This window comes from Dunckerocampus dactyliophorus, chromosome 17 (assembly GCF_027744805.1).
Source record: "Dunckerocampus dactyliophorus isolate RoL2022-P2 chromosome 17, RoL_Ddac_1.1, whole genome shotgun sequence".
Classification (NCBI taxonomy): Eukaryota; Metazoa; Chordata; class Actinopteri; order Syngnathiformes; family Syngnathidae; genus Dunckerocampus; species Dunckerocampus dactyliophorus.
This window is the reverse complement of record NC_072835.1, coordinates 2,038,535-2,056,255: the sequence shown is the minus strand read 5'-3', so window position 1 is coordinate 2,056,255 and position 17,721 is coordinate 2,038,535. Positions and strand designations below refer to the sequence as shown.

At 44.5% G+C, this 17,721-nt stretch overlaps 2 protein-coding genes across 24 annotated transcripts in view; both read right to left on the bottom strand.

Moving 5' to 3' along the window:
• Positions 1 to 718: 718 nt before the first annotated feature.
• Positions 719 to 13,528, bottom strand: LOC129169793 (2-oxoglutarate dehydrogenase complex component E1-like). Of its 6 annotated transcripts, none has more exons than XM_054756552.1 (22): positions 13,440 to 13,528; positions 11,403 to 11,694; positions 10,792 to 10,983; positions 10,606 to 10,699; positions 8,468 to 8,583; positions 8,240 to 8,394; positions 8,026 to 8,172; positions 7,875 to 7,965; positions 7,607 to 7,786; positions 7,409 to 7,537; positions 4,931 to 5,110; positions 4,714 to 4,866; positions 4,518 to 4,620; positions 4,226 to 4,354; positions 4,008 to 4,158; positions 3,819 to 3,946; positions 2,653 to 2,831; positions 2,179 to 2,439; positions 2,029 to 2,101; positions 1,797 to 1,960; positions 1,577 to 1,731; positions 719 to 1,497 (listed from the first exon to the last, which is right to left on the bottom strand). In XM_054756552.1, exons 2-22 carry the CDS (start codon positions 11,640 to 11,642, stop codon positions 1,374 to 1,376), a joined length of 3,144 nt encoding a protein of 1,047 aa, XP_054612527.1. In that variant the 5' UTR covers positions 11,643 to 11,694; positions 13,440 to 13,528; the 3' UTR covers positions 719 to 1,373. The 6 variants fall into 6 exon arrangements, 5 of the variants coding, with proteins under 5 accessions (XP_054612527.1, XP_054612528.1, XP_054612529.1 ...); XM_054756553.1 differs by lacking the exon at positions 13,440 to 13,528 and adding an exon at positions 12,339 to 12,806; XM_054756554.1 differs by lacking the exon at positions 13,440 to 13,528 and adding an exon at positions 12,339 to 12,396 and having other exon boundaries at positions 11,403 to 11,700.
• Positions 13,529 to 13,556: 28 nt separating this feature from the next.
• The window catches only part of LOC129169798 (calcium/calmodulin-dependent protein kinase type II subunit beta-like), a 37,108-nt gene continuing 32,943 nt past the window's right edge, over positions 13,557 to 17,721 (bottom strand). For 13 of the 18 annotated variants that reach the window (XM_054756566.1, XM_054756574.1, XM_054756576.1 and 10 more), the window contains 3 exons: positions 17,040 to 17,134; positions 16,728 to 16,964; positions 13,557 to 16,223 (listed from right to left, as the gene is read on the bottom strand). In XM_054756566.1, the coding sequence (XP_054612541.1) occupies positions 16,729 to 16,964; positions 17,040 to 17,134 (331 nt within the window). In that variant the 3' untranslated portion in view covers positions 13,557 to 16,223; position 16,728. The remainder of the gene's footprint in view (positions 16,224 to 16,727; positions 16,965 to 17,039; positions 17,135 to 17,721) is intronic. The other 5 variants (XM_054756570.1, XM_054756569.1, XM_054756568.1 and 2 more) reach the window with 5 other exon arrangements.

Below are 17,721 nucleotides of genomic sequence, written 5' to 3'. Positions count from 1 at the left end.
AGCGATTTGTGTTTGGCAAGAGTCGCAACATTCCAGGGAAACGTCTGACCTAGAATAACACGCAGCGCGGCTCATGGGGAGGGGGTGGCGCTTTTTTATTGGGTGGAGGGGAGACCAAGGGATGATGGGGGAGGGGAATAAAGGGAGTGGGAGGGAGCGACAGAGGGAAGGAGAACGGGAGCAATGGAGGGAGTAGGAGGTTAGGAAGTGAGCATAGGACAGAAAGGGATAAAGTGAGGGAACACAACAAGACAAAAAATGTTGGTATCAGTATAAAGGAAAGCGGTAATATTCATTTCTATTAAAATACTCCTATGACCATAAACATAATACCACAAGACACCTAGTCAGCATGTGTATGGTCATGTAGTATACTACGTAGTATAATAGTAGTACCTGCTTTGTCTCTTTTACTGTCTTGCTTCACTGATGAGGCTTCCAGGGACGCTGGGACATTTTTCTACAGTCAAACAAAATGTCTGGATGGATCATATTTAAAGTTGATCATCATGTTAAATATGCCAAATAAACAATATATTATTATCATTCTGAATATTTATGGTAACTATTACAAATAAGCATATACTCTATTATATTAAATATACATGTATAATACATTCCCATTCTGATTTACCTGCTGCTTCCTTGCTTGGTCTGGCTCGATGCTGCTCCCTGGTGTTTGAAGGTCAAACTACATCACTCTCTCGCCCATTCCTTCTCGAACATCAAATGGTTGATTTTGGGTGACATGTCCGTTCCTCCAGAGGTCAAAGGTGAGGTTGGTGTTTATTAGGTGATGAAAATAAACAAGCACATCTTACACTCATACATTGTCTTTTTGTTGTTTTTTTTATGACGAGCGGCACACATTCTCGCTGGTTGACCTTTGAACCCGCTGACACCAAGTCAGCATTCTAGCTAGAGGTCACGGGAGGGCATGCTGTTGGCGTGGATGTTCCGTTTCATGACATCGTCAAAGTGGCAAACAACAATAAAACATTTTTAAAAACATTCCTTTCACTCCTAAAAACTCCCCTGATCAAATGTGTAACAAGCTACACCCAGTAACTAGTAGTAGTACTTCATATTACCTGAGCTAGCTAGCTGCTAGTTACTGCTACATGTTGATCTAGTTACTGGTACTAGTAATTACTTGTACTTGATTACTCTTTTTGCTCAGACAGTACTTGTTGAGTTATGACATTCAAAAAGTACATTTGTTTATGTTCTCCCTGAGGTTTCCATGGTAACGCTCTTTACTCCCACTTAAGTTCCTCTTCACACGTTGACAGCCGTGCTGCCTTGGAGGACATCAGTCTGGTCTCTGATTGCCCTGAGGTCGCTACAAGTCATTTATGAGTCTTTAGAGGTCGTTAGTAGTTGTTTCCTGCGAAGGCGTCCATGTCAAAGGCTGTGTTGAGTAGACGCTGCAGCTCCATCAGGTGTGTGTGTTTGTTTCCTGTGGCTGGAGCGGCGGCAGGCCCGCGACCGGCATACCTGTCTCACACATACACACACACAGAGTTATGTGTGTGTGTATGTTGTTGTGTAGCCAATCACAGCAGTGCTCACTCACCAGACTGGGCGGGTGTGGCCGACAGTGGTCTGGAGGCGGGGCTTGACGTAGTCATAGTAACCCTGATTCTTGTGCTCTTCCTGACACCAAACCACGTCCGCGTTGGCGTAGCGCTCCGTTTCCGCCTTCACCAGGTCGAAGGGGAACGGCGACAGCTGCAGCGAGCAGACGTACATTTTAGAAGTCAGCGTAAACGTGTCCACCATCACCCTGGCACTACCTGCTCCACGCGGACCAGCGCCACAGCGGTGTCCATGGCTCGGTTCTTGCGCTCGCGTTCCAGATCGTAGTAGATCTTTCCGCTGCAGAAAATAAGTCTCTTCACGTTGGGAGGTTGGGCGGCCGGCGGACCTTCATCCGGGATCACGCGCCTGAAGTGTGTGCCTGCAGGATGGAGCACGTGCACGCGTGAGTGAGCTCGCATCGCAAGAAGTCCTTCCAGCTGTGCTCACCTGGTAGCATGTGGTCGAAACTGGACCTGGCGTCAGGGTGGCGCAGCAGCGACTTTGGAGTGAACACGATCAGCTGTGGCAAGAGACGGGAGAGCTGAGCCACACCGACATTCAGGTGCGACATGTTTGCGTGTGGGTGGAGCCACTTACCGGCTTCCTGAAGGGCAGCAGGATCTGGCGGCGGAGAACGTGGAAGTAGTTTGCGGGGGTGGAGCAGTTGACCACCATCCAGTTGCAGTGGTATAGCTGCCGCATGGCAAAGTCCTCACGCACGTTCTGACAGACGGGCAGCATGAAGGTGAGAGTGTGGACGAGACAAGATGGCGGACACAAACTCACCGGGAACACGTCTTGGTCGTCATTGCACATCTGGAGGAATCTTTCTGGGCGGGCGGACGAGTGTTCAGGGCCCTAAACAACAATGACTCACATAAGAAATCAATCAAGACACAGCAGCTCTACTTTAGCGCCTTTTCGACTTCTAGCGGTGATATGGCTCCCCCTGCTGGTGGACAAATAGATTGCAACATTGTGATGACATCATGCTTGATGTATTTACTGTATGTAATTGATGTTTGATTTTGCGGTCAAACACACTAAACAGGAGAGCAAATAAAAAGGTACCATCCCCTCCATGCCGTGCGGTAGCAGCAACACGATGCCATTCTGTCTGAACCACTTGGCCTGACCCGAGCTGATGAACTGGTCGATGATGCACTGAGCTGTGTTATGGAAGTCTCCAAACTGGGCCTCCCACAGAACCAGAGCGTTGGGACTGGCCATGGCGAACCCTAACTCAAAGCCTGCAAGACATTGTTATGAATCATCACTGGCCACTTGAAACACAGCAAGATGTAAGAAGTCCCTATGATTACTGTAATGATGGTAAGAAACACAATAAGAAGTCCCTATATTTACCATAATGACGGTAAGAAACAGTAAGAAGTCCCTACGATTACCATGTCAATAAAAAACAGTAACAAGTCCGTATGATTACCATAATGATGGTAAGAAGTCCCTATGATTACCATAATGACGGTAAGAAGTCCCTGTGATTACCATAATGATGGTAAGAACCAATACAAAGTCCGTATGATTACCATGACAATAATCAACACAGTAAGAAGTTCCTATGATTACCATAATGTTGGTAAGAAGCACAATAAAAAGTAAGAAGTCCCTGTGATTACTGTAATGACGGTAAGAAACACAATAAGAAGTCCTTATGATTACTGTAGTGAGGGCAAGAAACACAGTAAGAAGTCTCTATGATTACCGTAGTGACGGTAAGAAACAGTAAGAAGTCACTGTGATTACCATAATGACAGGAAGAAACATAAGTTCCTATGATTACCATAATGAGGGTAAGAAGCTGTAAGAAGTCCCTATGATTACGGTAATGACAGTAAGAAAACCGTAAGAAGTCCTTATGATTACCATAATGATGGTAAGAAACAGTAAGATGTCCCTATGATTACTATAATGATGGTAAGAAACTGTAAGAAGTCCCTACGATTACGGTAATGACAGTAAGAAACAGTAAGAAGTCCCTATGATGACCATAATGATGGTAAGAAAACGTAAGAGGTCCCTATGATTACCATAATGATGATAAGAAACCGTAAGAGGTCCCTATGATTACTGTAGTGACGGTAAGAAACACAGTAAGACGTTCCTATGACGACCATAATGACCAGTCTCGTCACTGGAAAGCACAGAAGTTGGAGAAAGCGATGGAATTATTTTGATTGGTCCTTTGGAAATAGACGCAGCTTGAGTGTCCTCCTCACCCAGGACGCCGTACTCAGACAGCGAGCTGTTGCAGACGGTGTAGGTGGCTTGGTCGGGGGAGATGTGGTTCATGGGGACGCACGTCTTCTTGTCCACATTTTGGTCGTGGAGGACATGATGTCGATGGCTGCGGACGGTACGAGTGAGAGGGTGACCGCGGGACAGCTTGTAGTTTGTGCTGCGTCTACCTGAAGGTGCCTCGCTCCACGTCCTGGCCACTGAGACGGACGTGGACGCCTTGTTGGAGCAGAGAGCCCAACGCCATGTATTCACCCAGCGCCCAGTCGCACGCTCGCTTCCTCAACATGTCCGCTCGCGCCTTCAGGACGCGACTCAGCCCTGAAACATGACAAGACTCCAAGGTTAAAGAGGACACGTGAGCCACGTGACAGCAAGGAGGACGCACCCGTGTGGACGGTGAAGTCTTCCACGGGGACGGAGGCCGCCACCATTCCAATATGGGCCAGCTGCTCTTCACTCAGGCCCGTGGATGGACAGCTCATCATTTTAGGACGCCCGTCTGCTGTGAAGAAACCTACCCAGACATCAAACCATCCCATCAACAATGTCCAAACACCACAACTGGAACCCTACAAAATATGAGAATCCCTTTTTGTGGGCCTTCCCCATGAAATACGTAAACGGACAACAATAGCGTTGCAGCGCCACCTGGAGGCGTGTCTGTAGGCGTGTCTCACCAGGCCAGGGAGAGTCCAGCCAGTGTTTGATGTGCAGGATCTTCTCGTCTTTGGAACGAGCGTAGGCGTCCTCGCAGATCTTGTCGTATTTGGCCACTTCCTCCTGAACGGGGCAAGACAGGACGTGGATGCGTGTACGCGTTGATGACGTCATCTGTGAATAATCACGTCCTCAAAGAGGACACCACGCGTGTACCTGGTACTCCTGCATGGTGACCACGGCCTCGCCCATGAGCTTCTCCGCATACTTCAGCAAGACGCCTTTCTGCTTCTTGATGCGCTTGTACATGAGCGGCTGCGTGAACATGGGCTCGTCCATCTCGTTGTGGCCGTTCCGCCTGAAGCACACCTGAAGGAACAAGCTTTACTTTGAAATTCCCTTCCCAGAGAGGAAGCAGTTGGAGGTCACCCACCAGGTCCACCACCACGTCTTTGTGGAAGGTGTTCCTCCATTCGGACGCCACCTTGCACACGTACGTCACCGCCTCGGGGTCATCGGCGTTGACGTGGAAGATGGGAGCGTTGACGACACGAGCCACATCGGTGGGATACGCGGACGAGCGAGCCATCCTGGGGTCCGTGGTGAAGCCAATCTGTGCCACAACATCATCATCATCATCATCATCATCTCTCTGTGCTAACAATGAGGTCACTACAGTGCAACACGGCCGCCTCCAAACATATAATAAATTATATTATGATATAATTAAATAATGTAAATATTAATTAATAATAAAATATATCTAATAGTATAAAATTTAAAAAATTAACCAATTAAAAACAAAAAAATACATATTTACATTATGATTTCAAAAATACAAAATACATCAAAATAAATAAATTAAAAAGAAAATGTGTCTTCATGTTATATTGTAACAACTTATACTTTAAAAATATGTAAAGAACATATATATACTGCTCAAAAAAATGAGAGGAACACTTGGAAAACACATCAGATCTAAACTGGGGGGAAAAATGATGTTGAATATGTTTCCTGATAATAAGTGGGTGATGTATTAGTAACAAAATGATGCCACATCATTTGATAGAAATGAAAATGATCACCCTATAGAGGGGGGAAATCAAAGACACCCCAAAAATGAAAGTGAAAAAATGATGCAGCACACTGGTCCATTTAGCTAAAATGTCATTGTAGCAACTCAAAATGATTCTCAGTAGTTTGTGTGGCCCCCACGTGCTTGTACGCATGCCTGACAACGTGGGGGCATGCTCCTAATGAGACTACGGATGGTGTCCTGGGGGATCTCCTCCCAGATCTGGACCAGGGCATCCATGAGCTCCTGGACAGTCTGAGGAGCAACCTGGCGGCACCGGATGGACCTAAACATAATGTCCCAGAAGTGTTCTATTGGGTTTAGGTCAGGTGAACGTGGGGGCCAGTCAATGGTATCAGTTCCTTCGTGGACCAGGAGGAACCCAGGTCCCACTGCACCAGCGTAGGTTCTGACAATGGGTCCAAGGATTTCATCCCGATACCTAATAGCGGTCAGGGTGCCGTTATCTAACCTGTAGAGGTCAGTGCGTCCTTCCAGGGATATGCCTCCCCAGACCATCACTGACCCACCACCAAAGCGGTCATGCTGAATGATGTTGCAGGCAGCATAACGTTCTCCACGGCATCTCCAGACCCTTTCACGTCTGTCGCATGTGCTCAGGTTGAACTTGCTCTCATCAGGGAAGAGCACAGGGCACCAGTGGTGTAGTTGCCAATTCTGGTGGTCTATGGCAAATGCCAATGGAGCTCTACGGTGCTGGGCAGTGAGCACAGGGCCCACTACAGGACGTCGGGCCCTCAGGCCACCCTCATGGAGCCTGTTTCTGATTGTTTGGTCAGAAACATTCACACCAGTGGCCTGCTGGAGGTCATTTTGTAGGGCTCTGGCAGTGCTCATCCTGTTCCTCCTTGCACAAAGGAGCAGATACCGATCCTGCTGAGGGTTGAAGGACCTTCTACGGCCCTGTCCAGCTCTCCTGGAGTAACTACCTGTCTCCTGGAATCTCCTCCATGCGTCCAGGTACCGCAGTGATGCCCTGGTCCAGATCTGGGAGGAGATCCCCCAGGACACCATCCGTAGTCTCATTAGGAGCATGCCCCCACGTTGTCAGGCATGCGTACAAGCACGTGGGGGCCACACAAACTACTGAGAATCATTTTGAGTTGCTACAATGACATTTTAGCTAAATGGACCAGTGTGCTGCATCATTTTTTCACTTTCATTTTTGGGGTGTCTTTGATTTCCCCCCTCTATAGGGTGATCATTTTCATTTCTATCAAATGATGTGGCATCATTTTGTTACTAATACATCACCCACTTATTATCAGGAAACATATTCAACATCATTTTTCCCCCAGTTTAGATCTGATGTGTTTTCCAAGTGTTCCTCTCATTTTTTTGAGCAGTATATATATATATATATATATATAATTACAGCATATGTAATATATATACGTACTGTATTTTCTTCTTTTTAATTGATTTATTTTAATAAATGTATGTACTGTATTCATACTAGTGTGTATATATATATATATATATATATATATATATATATATATATATATATATATATATATATGAAGAAAATACAGTATGTATATATATTACATATGCTGTAATTAAATTACATTATATATATATATGTATATATATATATATACACACACACACACACGCACGCACACACACACACACACACACACACACACACACACACACACAGTGTATACAGGTCGTTTTTTAACTGTATAATATTGTAATATTAACTGTATATTTTGGCTATAACATTTTTTTCCCACAAGACAAAACAAGTAATTGAATAGTTGAGTGTGTTTAGCGCCCCCCTGCAGGATGACACACACACACACACACCTGGTTGTTGACCACCACGTGCACTGTGCCGTGCGTGGTGTAGGACGGGAGGTCCGAGAGGTGGAAGGTCTCGTAGACGACGCCCTGTCCGGCAAAGGCGGCGTCGCCATGGATGAGGATGGACATGACCTAGAAAAACAAAACATCCCCAACACGTCCTGACCAAACGATGGCGCTCCTGCACGTGACGGCGCTTACCTTCTTGCCCTCAGAGTCGCCGCTGTAGAACTGCTCAGCTTTGGTCTTCCCCTGCACCACGGGGTCCACGGCCTCCAGGTGGGAGGGGTTAGCCATGAGTGACAGCGTGACGTTCTTGTCGCTCAGGCGGTTCATCCTCTTGTGGAACATTCCTAGGTGGTACTTGACGTCACCAGAACCCTGGGGGCACACGGCAGCGGGAGTTTGTGGAAACCTTCATGAGGACATGATGGGGACAAAATGAGGACAATGAGGACAAGCTCAGGACCTCGTCAGCTGCCTCCAGCTTGGGATCAAACTGGCAGAAGATCTGGTCCAGTTCTTTGCGGACCACGTTGGCCAGCACATTGAGCCTCCCTCTGGACACAAAGACACGCATGAAAACCCGTTCCAGCACGTTCTGACGTCTCCTCTCGTACCTGTGCGGCATCCCCATGATGACGCTCTCCACGCCACTGCTGCTGGACTGGTCTATGATGGTCTTGAGGGCCGGGATGAGGGACTCGCATCCTTCCAGGCCAAAGCGTTTCTCTGAAGACCACTTCCTCTGCAGGAACTCCTCAAACCTGCCAGGAGCCGCAGAAGCTACAGCATGATGCGATGCCATCCCCACCCAACCCCCAACACACACACCTGGTGGACTGGACCATCCTGGCCAGCAGAGTCCGCTTCTCCTCTGCGCTGAAGCGCAGGATTCCCGGGCTCTCAAACTTGCGTCGGATCCACTGGCACTGATGAACGTCGTTGATGAACATGAACTCCACGCCGATGTGCTGGCAGTACGCCGCCTGCATGGGGGGAGGGGGCATGTAGGTCAAGCAGAGTGTCACCTGATGCTGATGATGCTGATGATGAAGTCACCTCCAGGCGGCGTATGATCTCCCTCAGCGTCAGCGAGTCCTCACTGCCGCCGATGAACGTGGTCTTTGGAAGACGGAACACCTTGTCCAAGTCGGACTCATGCAGACCATAAGAACCTTTCATTGGGGGGAGGGGGGTGTCATTAGCAGATTCTGTTCTTTACAAGAACAAAACAACATGTTTACCACAAGCATAAAACACGGTTAGACTTTACACTCCCAGTCATCATAATCTAATCACATTACAACAAGGAGGCGCTGATAAGGCCCGCTAAGTCCAAGAAGACACGACCTATGACCCTGATAATGATAATCAACACAACCCCTCCCACACACACCCACACACACTTTGCAGGAAAGAAAGGTTATTCATGGAGAATGACAACACCAGCCTGTATACAACCATTGTTTACGTTTATACAACCTGCATACTTACGTACGTTGTTTACGTTTATACAACCTGCATACTTACGTACGTTGTTTACGTTTATACAACCTGCATACTTATGTACGTTGTTTACGTTTATACAACCTGCACACTTACGTACTGTACGCTGCTTACGTTTATACAACCTGCATACTTACGTACGCTGCTTACGTTTATACAACCTGCATACGTTGTTTACATTTACACAACCCGTGTACGTTGTTTACGTGAGTGTCAGTACGGGATGATGTCACATAAAACTGCCTGCTGGTCCTGTCTGCCAAGTCCATTGTTACCTCTCCCAGGGACAAAACGTGAACAATGACACAATAGACACATTCCATTAGCGCTCGTTATAATCATCAGTTAGAAAAGCCCCCACCCTTGGCCTCCACCAACATTGTGTCCACCACAGCAAACACACACTGTCATATAATGCTAACAACAAGCTAACAACAAACTTGGATTTGTAACAGCTGAGCAACAGATGAACCATTCATTGGCAAGCTAACAGCTGATTAGCATGCACCTCATTAGTAGGCTAACATTTCGCAGGCTAGCAGTGGAGCAAAGGTGGAAGCAGGTGGAGGAGGCACAGAAGGACACAAAATGTGGACAAAAATAAAATCTAATAATTATTTTTATTTTATTTAAATTGTATTTAAATAAAACACATAATTTAAGTTCTATTCAATCAAAATTGAAATAAAATAAAATACACTTAATTAATAATATACAATAATAATAATAATAATACATTTCATTAAAATAAAATAATTAAAATCAATGTAAATGTATTTTTAAAATTTTATTTTTTAACTTAACATTTTATTAAAATAAAATATTTACGTTCTATAAACTAAATTTAAATAAAATAATGATGTAAATTGCATTTATACATTAAAAGAAAACAAATGACTTACATTTTACGAACATCAAATAAATTAATAAAACCAAATTATTAAAATGTATTTAGTAACTTTTATTTTTAAATGTATTTAAATAAAATATTTCCATTTTATTTAAATAAAATGTCATAAAATAATTTAAATCAACCAAAATATTTATGTTTTATTTAATTTAAATGTAAAAATATCATAAAATAAATTTCAATAAAATAGCTATTTAAATTGTAATTAAATTGCATTTAAAAAATACAACTAATTATTTAAATTGTATTAACAGTAAATAAATAAATTAAATCAATTTGTTGAAATGTATTTTGTAAGTTTTAAATTTTAATTTAGTTTTATTTAAATTTCCTTTTGATAAAGTGTCATTAAAAAATTGAAATCAAATACAATATTTCAGTTTTATTTCAGACAAAATGTCATAAAATAAAACAAATTTTTAATTTTATTTAAATTGCATTTAAAAAAACAAATTATTTACATTTTATTAACATAAAATATATGAATGAAATGAAATTATTGAAATTTACTTTTTAATTTTTATTTTTTTATTTAGATAAAATATTTACATTTTATTAAACTTGTATTTTGATAAAATTACATAAAATAAATTGAAATCAAATAAAATCGTTACACTTTGTTCAGAATAACATTTTTCAGTTTTATGTAATTAAAATAAACTATTTGTTTTATTTACATTTTATTGAAATAAAATAAAATGTCATAAAATAACTACATTAAATGAAATGAGTTCAATTTGATTGAAAAGAACAAAAGAAAACATAATAAAAGAAGCCTCACCAAGATTGTGTGAGCCGATGCTACAGGGGGCGTCGTCCAGGTCCACACAGCTGATGTCCAGAGGGTCCAACTTGGCGATGTGATGTCCTCGCACCTGCAGCACACAAGACATCCTGACTTCCTGTCTACAAGCACGATCATGGGGACAGACAGGTGGAAGGTCGTGCAAAAGGGGGACGGACACACCTGGTACGCTCGAATGAGCGTATGGACCTCTAGGTGATCGCCCACCAGCTTCTCCAAATCCGGGTCAGTGAGGCTCAGTGGCGCCGCCACGGTGGCCCGGCCTGGAAGTGACCTCTGCAGAGGTGGCGGGCTGCCATAGGCGGAGCCAGGCGCGGCGCTGGCTTTGGCATTACGGAAAAAAACATCCCAGGACTGCAGGAAGAGGAAGGTTCATCTTCATTAACTTGTGATGAATTTATTATATTTAGAATGAGGCACTTCACTGCCATCCACAGGACAGGAGGGGAACAGCATGGCCTGTGCGTCTGCACACGTTCTATTGGCTGCTAAGAGTTCCTTCACAAGTGGAGTTAAGTGGAAGTGGAATGAAGGCGGAGTCTTATCACCAATGGCAGACATGAGCGGCATGCGGCCCAACTGCATGCGTCAGCCCAACCAAAACTTACCAAACTTGTTGTCCTCGCTGCCAGAATAATATAACAAATATTCCCGCAGGCTTTTATTTTGCAAGCTTTCATGTGTCCTTCCTGACTGGTTCTTAATTGTAATTGTATGACAGGATCTAATTTCATTAATGAGCGTTCATATTCAGTGGCGTCATGTTGCGGTACCTTGTGAACGCTGCTGGGGTCGTCCAGCCAGGTCCGGTACATCTCCTCCACGTAGTCGCTGCTGCTGCCACTACTGAGAGACGGTTCCGCGGCCACCGATGACTTTTGGCGGCCCGCAAGGTAAAGCGTCCTGCGGTCCGGTCGGACGGGCCGGCTTCTGGACCCGGAGAGCGTCCTGGCAGACGGCGCGGTGGTCAGAGGTCGTAGCCTGGCGGCCGCCGCGCTCATTATTCGCTGCATGGCGTCACGGCGTCGCTGAGGAATGGACCCTCTTTGGGGCGGGGCGGTCCTCCTGATGCTCCGCATGCAATCACATGGCATCAGTCACATTGCGAGCATTTGTGATGCAAAGCAAACAAGAGGAGGTGACACAACACAAATAAGAAAAGCCAGTTTTAACGCTAATGTTAGTTCAGCTTAGGTTTACATTATCCACGCGTTTCCATGACAACGAGAACTCGGCGGTGTAGTTGGTAATGTCGCACTTCCGCATTGATGCAAACATTCATTTAGCAATTGCTCTCCTTTGCTTACTTGTGACGCTTTTTCTCTGACTCCGCCCACAACACGATTGCGCCATCAGATGTGACGTCACTACCAAGGTTAAGGCTGGCGTGCGTGCAATTCCAGCCGCGGCCACGAGGGGCGAAGCGAGCGCGCCTTGAAACAAGGCTAACTAGCGCCAACGCGTCACGTGACGTCACCGGGCGTCACCGTGCGCGTGAAGGAGGAAGATAAATATACAAGATAGTTAAATGGTGTACTTTTAAAAAATGTTTCAAGGCGGCCAGCAGCCAAACAGCCAACGTTCATTCAGCGACACAACAACATGGAAACAAACTTGATTAGTCAGCAGTCTGATCAAACAATCGTTAGCCGCTAGCTAAAATAACATGAATACTAAAGTCTTCACAAATTAACTTTTTCTTGAATTACCTGTGTGAGTGCGTGTGGATCCTGCAGCTCCTGGTTAGTGTGTGTGTGTATGTGTGTGTGTATGCGCGCGCGCTCCACGGGGCCGAGTTACGTCACTGGCGTCGTGACGTCACTAGCGAACGCTGGCACTTTTAGCTTGAGAAAAGTTTTCAAGTAAAACACAAAGAAATCATTAGACGGGACAAATGGGCCTTAGTTAAACATGAACGAGTGGATTAGTGTTGGTGGTCTCATGTGTCGATGAACGAATAAAGTGAGCTGAAAGTGAAAGTGACGTAAAATACGACATGGCGTTATACTTTCATTCTTTTTTCATGCTAATGTTTAGCCATGCTTCATGTTGAGACCTGTCTTTCTTAAAGTGACACGACTGCATTCTACTGCCAATTGATTGATTGATTAATCAGTCAAGTTTCATGGACTCTTTCATACAATGCTAATGTTTGTTCTTCTTCACATTGCTGCTAAATCAACATTTACAACATTTAGGTCCTTTAGAAAAGTAATTAGTCGTGGTTATGAGTTACTTTCCCCCCCAAAAGTAATTGGATGAGTAATGAAAATATTTGTAATTAGTTACCAAGGAAAGTAATGGTGGGTTATTTGTTTGAAAAAGCTTCAAATATGTGAAATAATTGGGATGTTTTGTTTGGGCAGATGAGAGCGCAAGGATGAGCCTGACTTGCAACTCACTAGCAAAACGCTAGGGGGCATTGTTACCTGAGAGTGACTTCTCTGTGGAGTTTGCATGTTCTCGTGCGTGGGGTTTCTCCCGGTACTCCGGTTTCCTCCCACATTCCAAAAATAGGCATGAATGTGAGTGTGAATGGTTGTTTGTCTGTATGTGCCCTGCCATTGGCTGGCCACCAGTCCTGTCGCCTGAAGTCAGCCGGGATAGGCTCCAGCATGCTCCAAAATGGATGGATAAAATAATAATGTAATACAATAATATATTGGAAAATATATAATTAGAAAAAATAAAATGATACAAATATTAAAAAAAAAAAATCAAATAATACAAAAAAGCAACTGCAACGTTTTTTTTGTTTTTTTTTTAGTAACTTGTTCTTTTAGTCTTTAGTCGACGACGCTTTTAGTCACCTTAATTTTTTAACGCCGTTCCTCCCAGCGTAGTCAGGACAGACTCCATGTCTCACCGGCGGACTGGTGTTGACCTTTCACCCCGTGCCATGACATCAGGGGACAGACGAGAGCTGCTGTCTGCGTGCTGCTTTTATTATGTTTCGAATATGATGGTTATTATTATTCATGTTAATAAGATGCACATCATCATCAGTAAGAAAAGACTAACAAGCTCTTCATCAAGACTGCCAGATAAATGCAAACATTGAAGTGCTTTTTACAACACTCAGTAAAATGATAGATGACGTCTGACATGTTTAGTTTACACATAGTCATGATATACGTCGTAATAAGGATTATAATCCAGCAAATAACAAGTAGTTTGCTGCTGGACGAGTGGAAGATGGAACATCATCACTTAAACCTCCAGCGTTTCTTTCATTCAGGACAAAATAGTACAAAAACAACAAAAATAATACATGAAAACATTACAAATAGTCACACTTAGTCTTTCAAATATCGCACAAAAAGCCAAATAAATCAAACAGATTAGACAACTCTGCATCCAAAAGGAAACAGTAAAAAGTAACACAAAGGTTGTGTCTCAAATGGAACACTTGCATCAGTACACTTCAGCAAGTACACTGCGTGCACCGTGCACTTAGTTCCTGAGTGTGTGAACGTTGTCAGTGTAGTGCTGTCCCAAATCCTATACTGTCATCCTACGCTTACTGGAAATAACCATACGGAAATATTTACCTTCTTCTTCTTCTTCTCTCTTTTTTAATGATGAATTGCAACCACTCCACGGAGCATTATCTCCAACGTTTGGATCGTCCCATCAAGTATCTGCCCACTCATCTCCACTGTACATACATATCATAGTAGGTATCATTAAGCATGATGACATAGGTATCATTGAACAGGATTGCTTTTTCTGGTTTGCATGTACCACCTGCTTCAAATGAGGCGGAGATGATGCCGTCGCTTTTGCTTTGGTAGCCCCCCCCTTCTGTTATGAAGCCAATGCGGCCGCTCCTCGGGCGGTGAGTATCCACCACCGCACACTCACCAGCATGCCGGTACAGACAGTGTACTGCATTTTTATGTCCTTCTCGGTGTCAATACATTTACAGTATGCACTCAACAAAAGACTAGGTGTAAGTACACAAGCATCTACTTATGCACTTAAAATGCTAAGTGTAAGTACACAATTGTGCACTGGTGCACTCAAAAAAGTAAGTTTGAGTAAAAAAAATGTGCACTTATGCATGCAAAATACTAAGTGTAAGTATTCAAGTGTGCACTTGTGCACAAATAGATTACGTATAAGTACACAATTGTGCACCTATGCACTATCACTATCAAAATACTGAGTGTAAGTACAAAAATGTGCACTTGTGCACTGAAAAAACTGTGTAGTGTACATATGCAAGTGTGAACTTATGAACTCAAAAGACGAAGCATAAGTATGCAAGTGTGCACTAAAAGACTCAGTGTAAGTACACAAGTGTCCACTTATGCACTTAAAATATTAGGTGTTAAATACACAAGTGTGCATATTGCACGTATTCAATTAAGTGTGCACTTATGCACTTAAAAGACTAAGTGTAAGTACACAAGTGTGCACTTATGCACTTAAACGACAGAGGGTGAGTACACAAGTGTCCACTTACAGTATGCAGTGAAAAGACTTAGTGTAAGAATGCAAGTGCACCAATTGAGACACATCGTCGGTATTGTTGGATAGACATGATGAAGTAAAGATGAAATTTTTAGTGTTTGTTGGAATTGTCTTGACGCGGGAAGGAGTCAGGGTCTCAAAACCAAAGGAGTCTGGTTGGTTTCCTCAGCAGTTCTTCTAAATAGCCGACAAAGTCCAAAGAAAAAGCAAAGAGGCGCAGGCAAAGCACAGCAGTTTGGTCCGAAGAGAGAAGACGACGACGGGAGACACGCACCTGACGTGACTTCATGCATGGGAACGGCATCGCTGCAGCACGGCTGACGCGTCAACCATCGGCACGACGACGGCACACAACTGCAGAGTGCTGCGTGGTAGCGCTGCGAGGGGGAGGGGCAACGACACGATGACGTCACATGGGCGGCCATGCAGGAACAGGGGCCATGCTGGTCACAGGAAGTAGAAGAAGAAGACGAAGAAGAAGAAGAAGGGGGAGAGCACCACGACACGCTGCAATCAACAAGTGGACGCTCCTTTGCGGGGGGGGTGCGGGGTTCCATGGGCAATCAGGGCGGGAAGCGGAGAGATGTTAAAGTTCAGGCTGTGCTCCCGACATAGGAAGGGACAGAAGGAGTCAGGTGGGTGTTTGTGTGTGGGGGGGACGCCGGGGACGGGACTAGCCCCCCACACACCTTCCACCCACCCAGCTGTGCTGCTCTCTCCACGCTGGCTCCACCTCTGGGACGGACCGCTTGATGTCGGTGGCACTGCCCTGACAGCACACACACACACACACACACACACACACACACACCCTTAGGCTGCCATCAAACACGCCTACAGGTGGCGCTGTGAGTACAAATACAAGTTACTAACTAAGTAGTACACTAGGTCCCAACTTACGAACACAATTGGTTCCAGACGACCGTTCGCAAGTCGATTTGTTCTTAAGTCGGAGAAAAAATTGGTAAAAAATTGACCAATTAGTGTATACATATACAGTATATGTGTATGTATGTAAATATGAGTTTGGATGCAGTAGTAATATTAAACCAGGATCATTCATGAAAAAAACAATAATAAAAGTGATATAATAATACGTAATGATAAATGTTATTTACCTTTGAAGAGGAGTGGTCCAGCATACGTCGTTGTGGTGGAGGAGGAGGAGTTATTGAAAAAAAGGACAAATGGTGGTGGTGGTTAGACTCTTCTAAAAGAGGTAGTGTTCTGTGGGTGGTGTAGAATTAAGCAGGCCTATTAACTCTTCATAAACTTTAATCACACACTCTGTCCGGGTTGTATCATACAACTACAATGTAGCTTTCTCTCCCCATGTTGGCCCCATTAGCAGTGTCACAGTGCCCTCTACTGGTCAAGCATGTACAGTAGCAGTATAAATACTGATTGAGCGACTACAAGGCAAAATAAAATAAAATATAGACCAGTCGGCTTGTGTTCGTATCCGTGAATGTTCGCAAGCCGGGTGTTCCTAAGTTGGAGACCTAGTGTACTTGACAAATATGCTGTGTGTGTTTTTATGTATTTCATAACTCGATGGAGCCACAAGGGGGCATCTTTGTGCCACCAGAGAGCTGTCATGGGTAAAAGGGGGCAGGGGGTACCTCAGGCCTGCAGGGGGGCGGCGGGCGCCCCAGAGCAGTGGAAGTGGACGTTCTGCCAGCGACTGTCGCGGCGATGCCACACCCTGGTCTCCTCCGATTGGCTGGAGCGGGGTCGACCGTGTGCGTCCACGAACTGCGTGAGGCGGATGTACGCGATGCAGGCGGCGTCCTCGCCGATCATGTGCACGTGCGGGTTGAGGATGGTGGTGTGGATGGGCTTGCTGTTCTTGGCCAGGACTGACGAAGGAAGAGAGGGTGGGGCCTTGGAGTCAAGGGGGCGGGGCAAGGTGCCGTGTTGTGTTTGAGTCTTACGGTTGTCGAAGTAGAAGCGGTGGAAGTCCATCCCCTCCACCAGGTTCCCCAGACCCTCGGGCTCGAAGGACGTCAGGCCGGGGTCACAAATCTTCCTGAAAAAAAAAATCCTTAATCAATCATTTTCATCACCAAATTTGATGATGGATGAGATGATGGATGTGGAGGAGATCCAATCAGGACTTCTGTCTTTCCACTGCAGAAAACATATAGCAGGGGTGTCCAAGGGTAACCCGGGGGCCATTTGCAGCCCGCGGTGCATTCTAAAAATATCATTCAACGAAAAAAAAAAAACAGCAAAAATGGAAAAATCAACAGTAATTTTACACGAATAAAGTCAAAACACTGAGAGATAAAAGATATGAATGTGAGTGTGAATGGTTGTTTGTCTATATGTGCCCTGCCATTGGCTGGCCACCAGTCCTCTCAGCCGAAGTCAGCTGGGATAGGCTCCAGCATACCTGCGACCCTAGTGAGGATAAGCATAGAAGATGGATGGATGGATGGGACGTGACAATATTACGAGGAAAATGACATCAACTTAGTAGCATAAAGTTGAAAAAAGACTTTATTTTTTAAATGTTGTAATATTATGAAAAAAAAAACACCAAATCAGGTTGGAAAATTAGGCTGCAGAAAAAGTTATATTATGAAAATAAAGTCAAAACATGATGGCAATAAA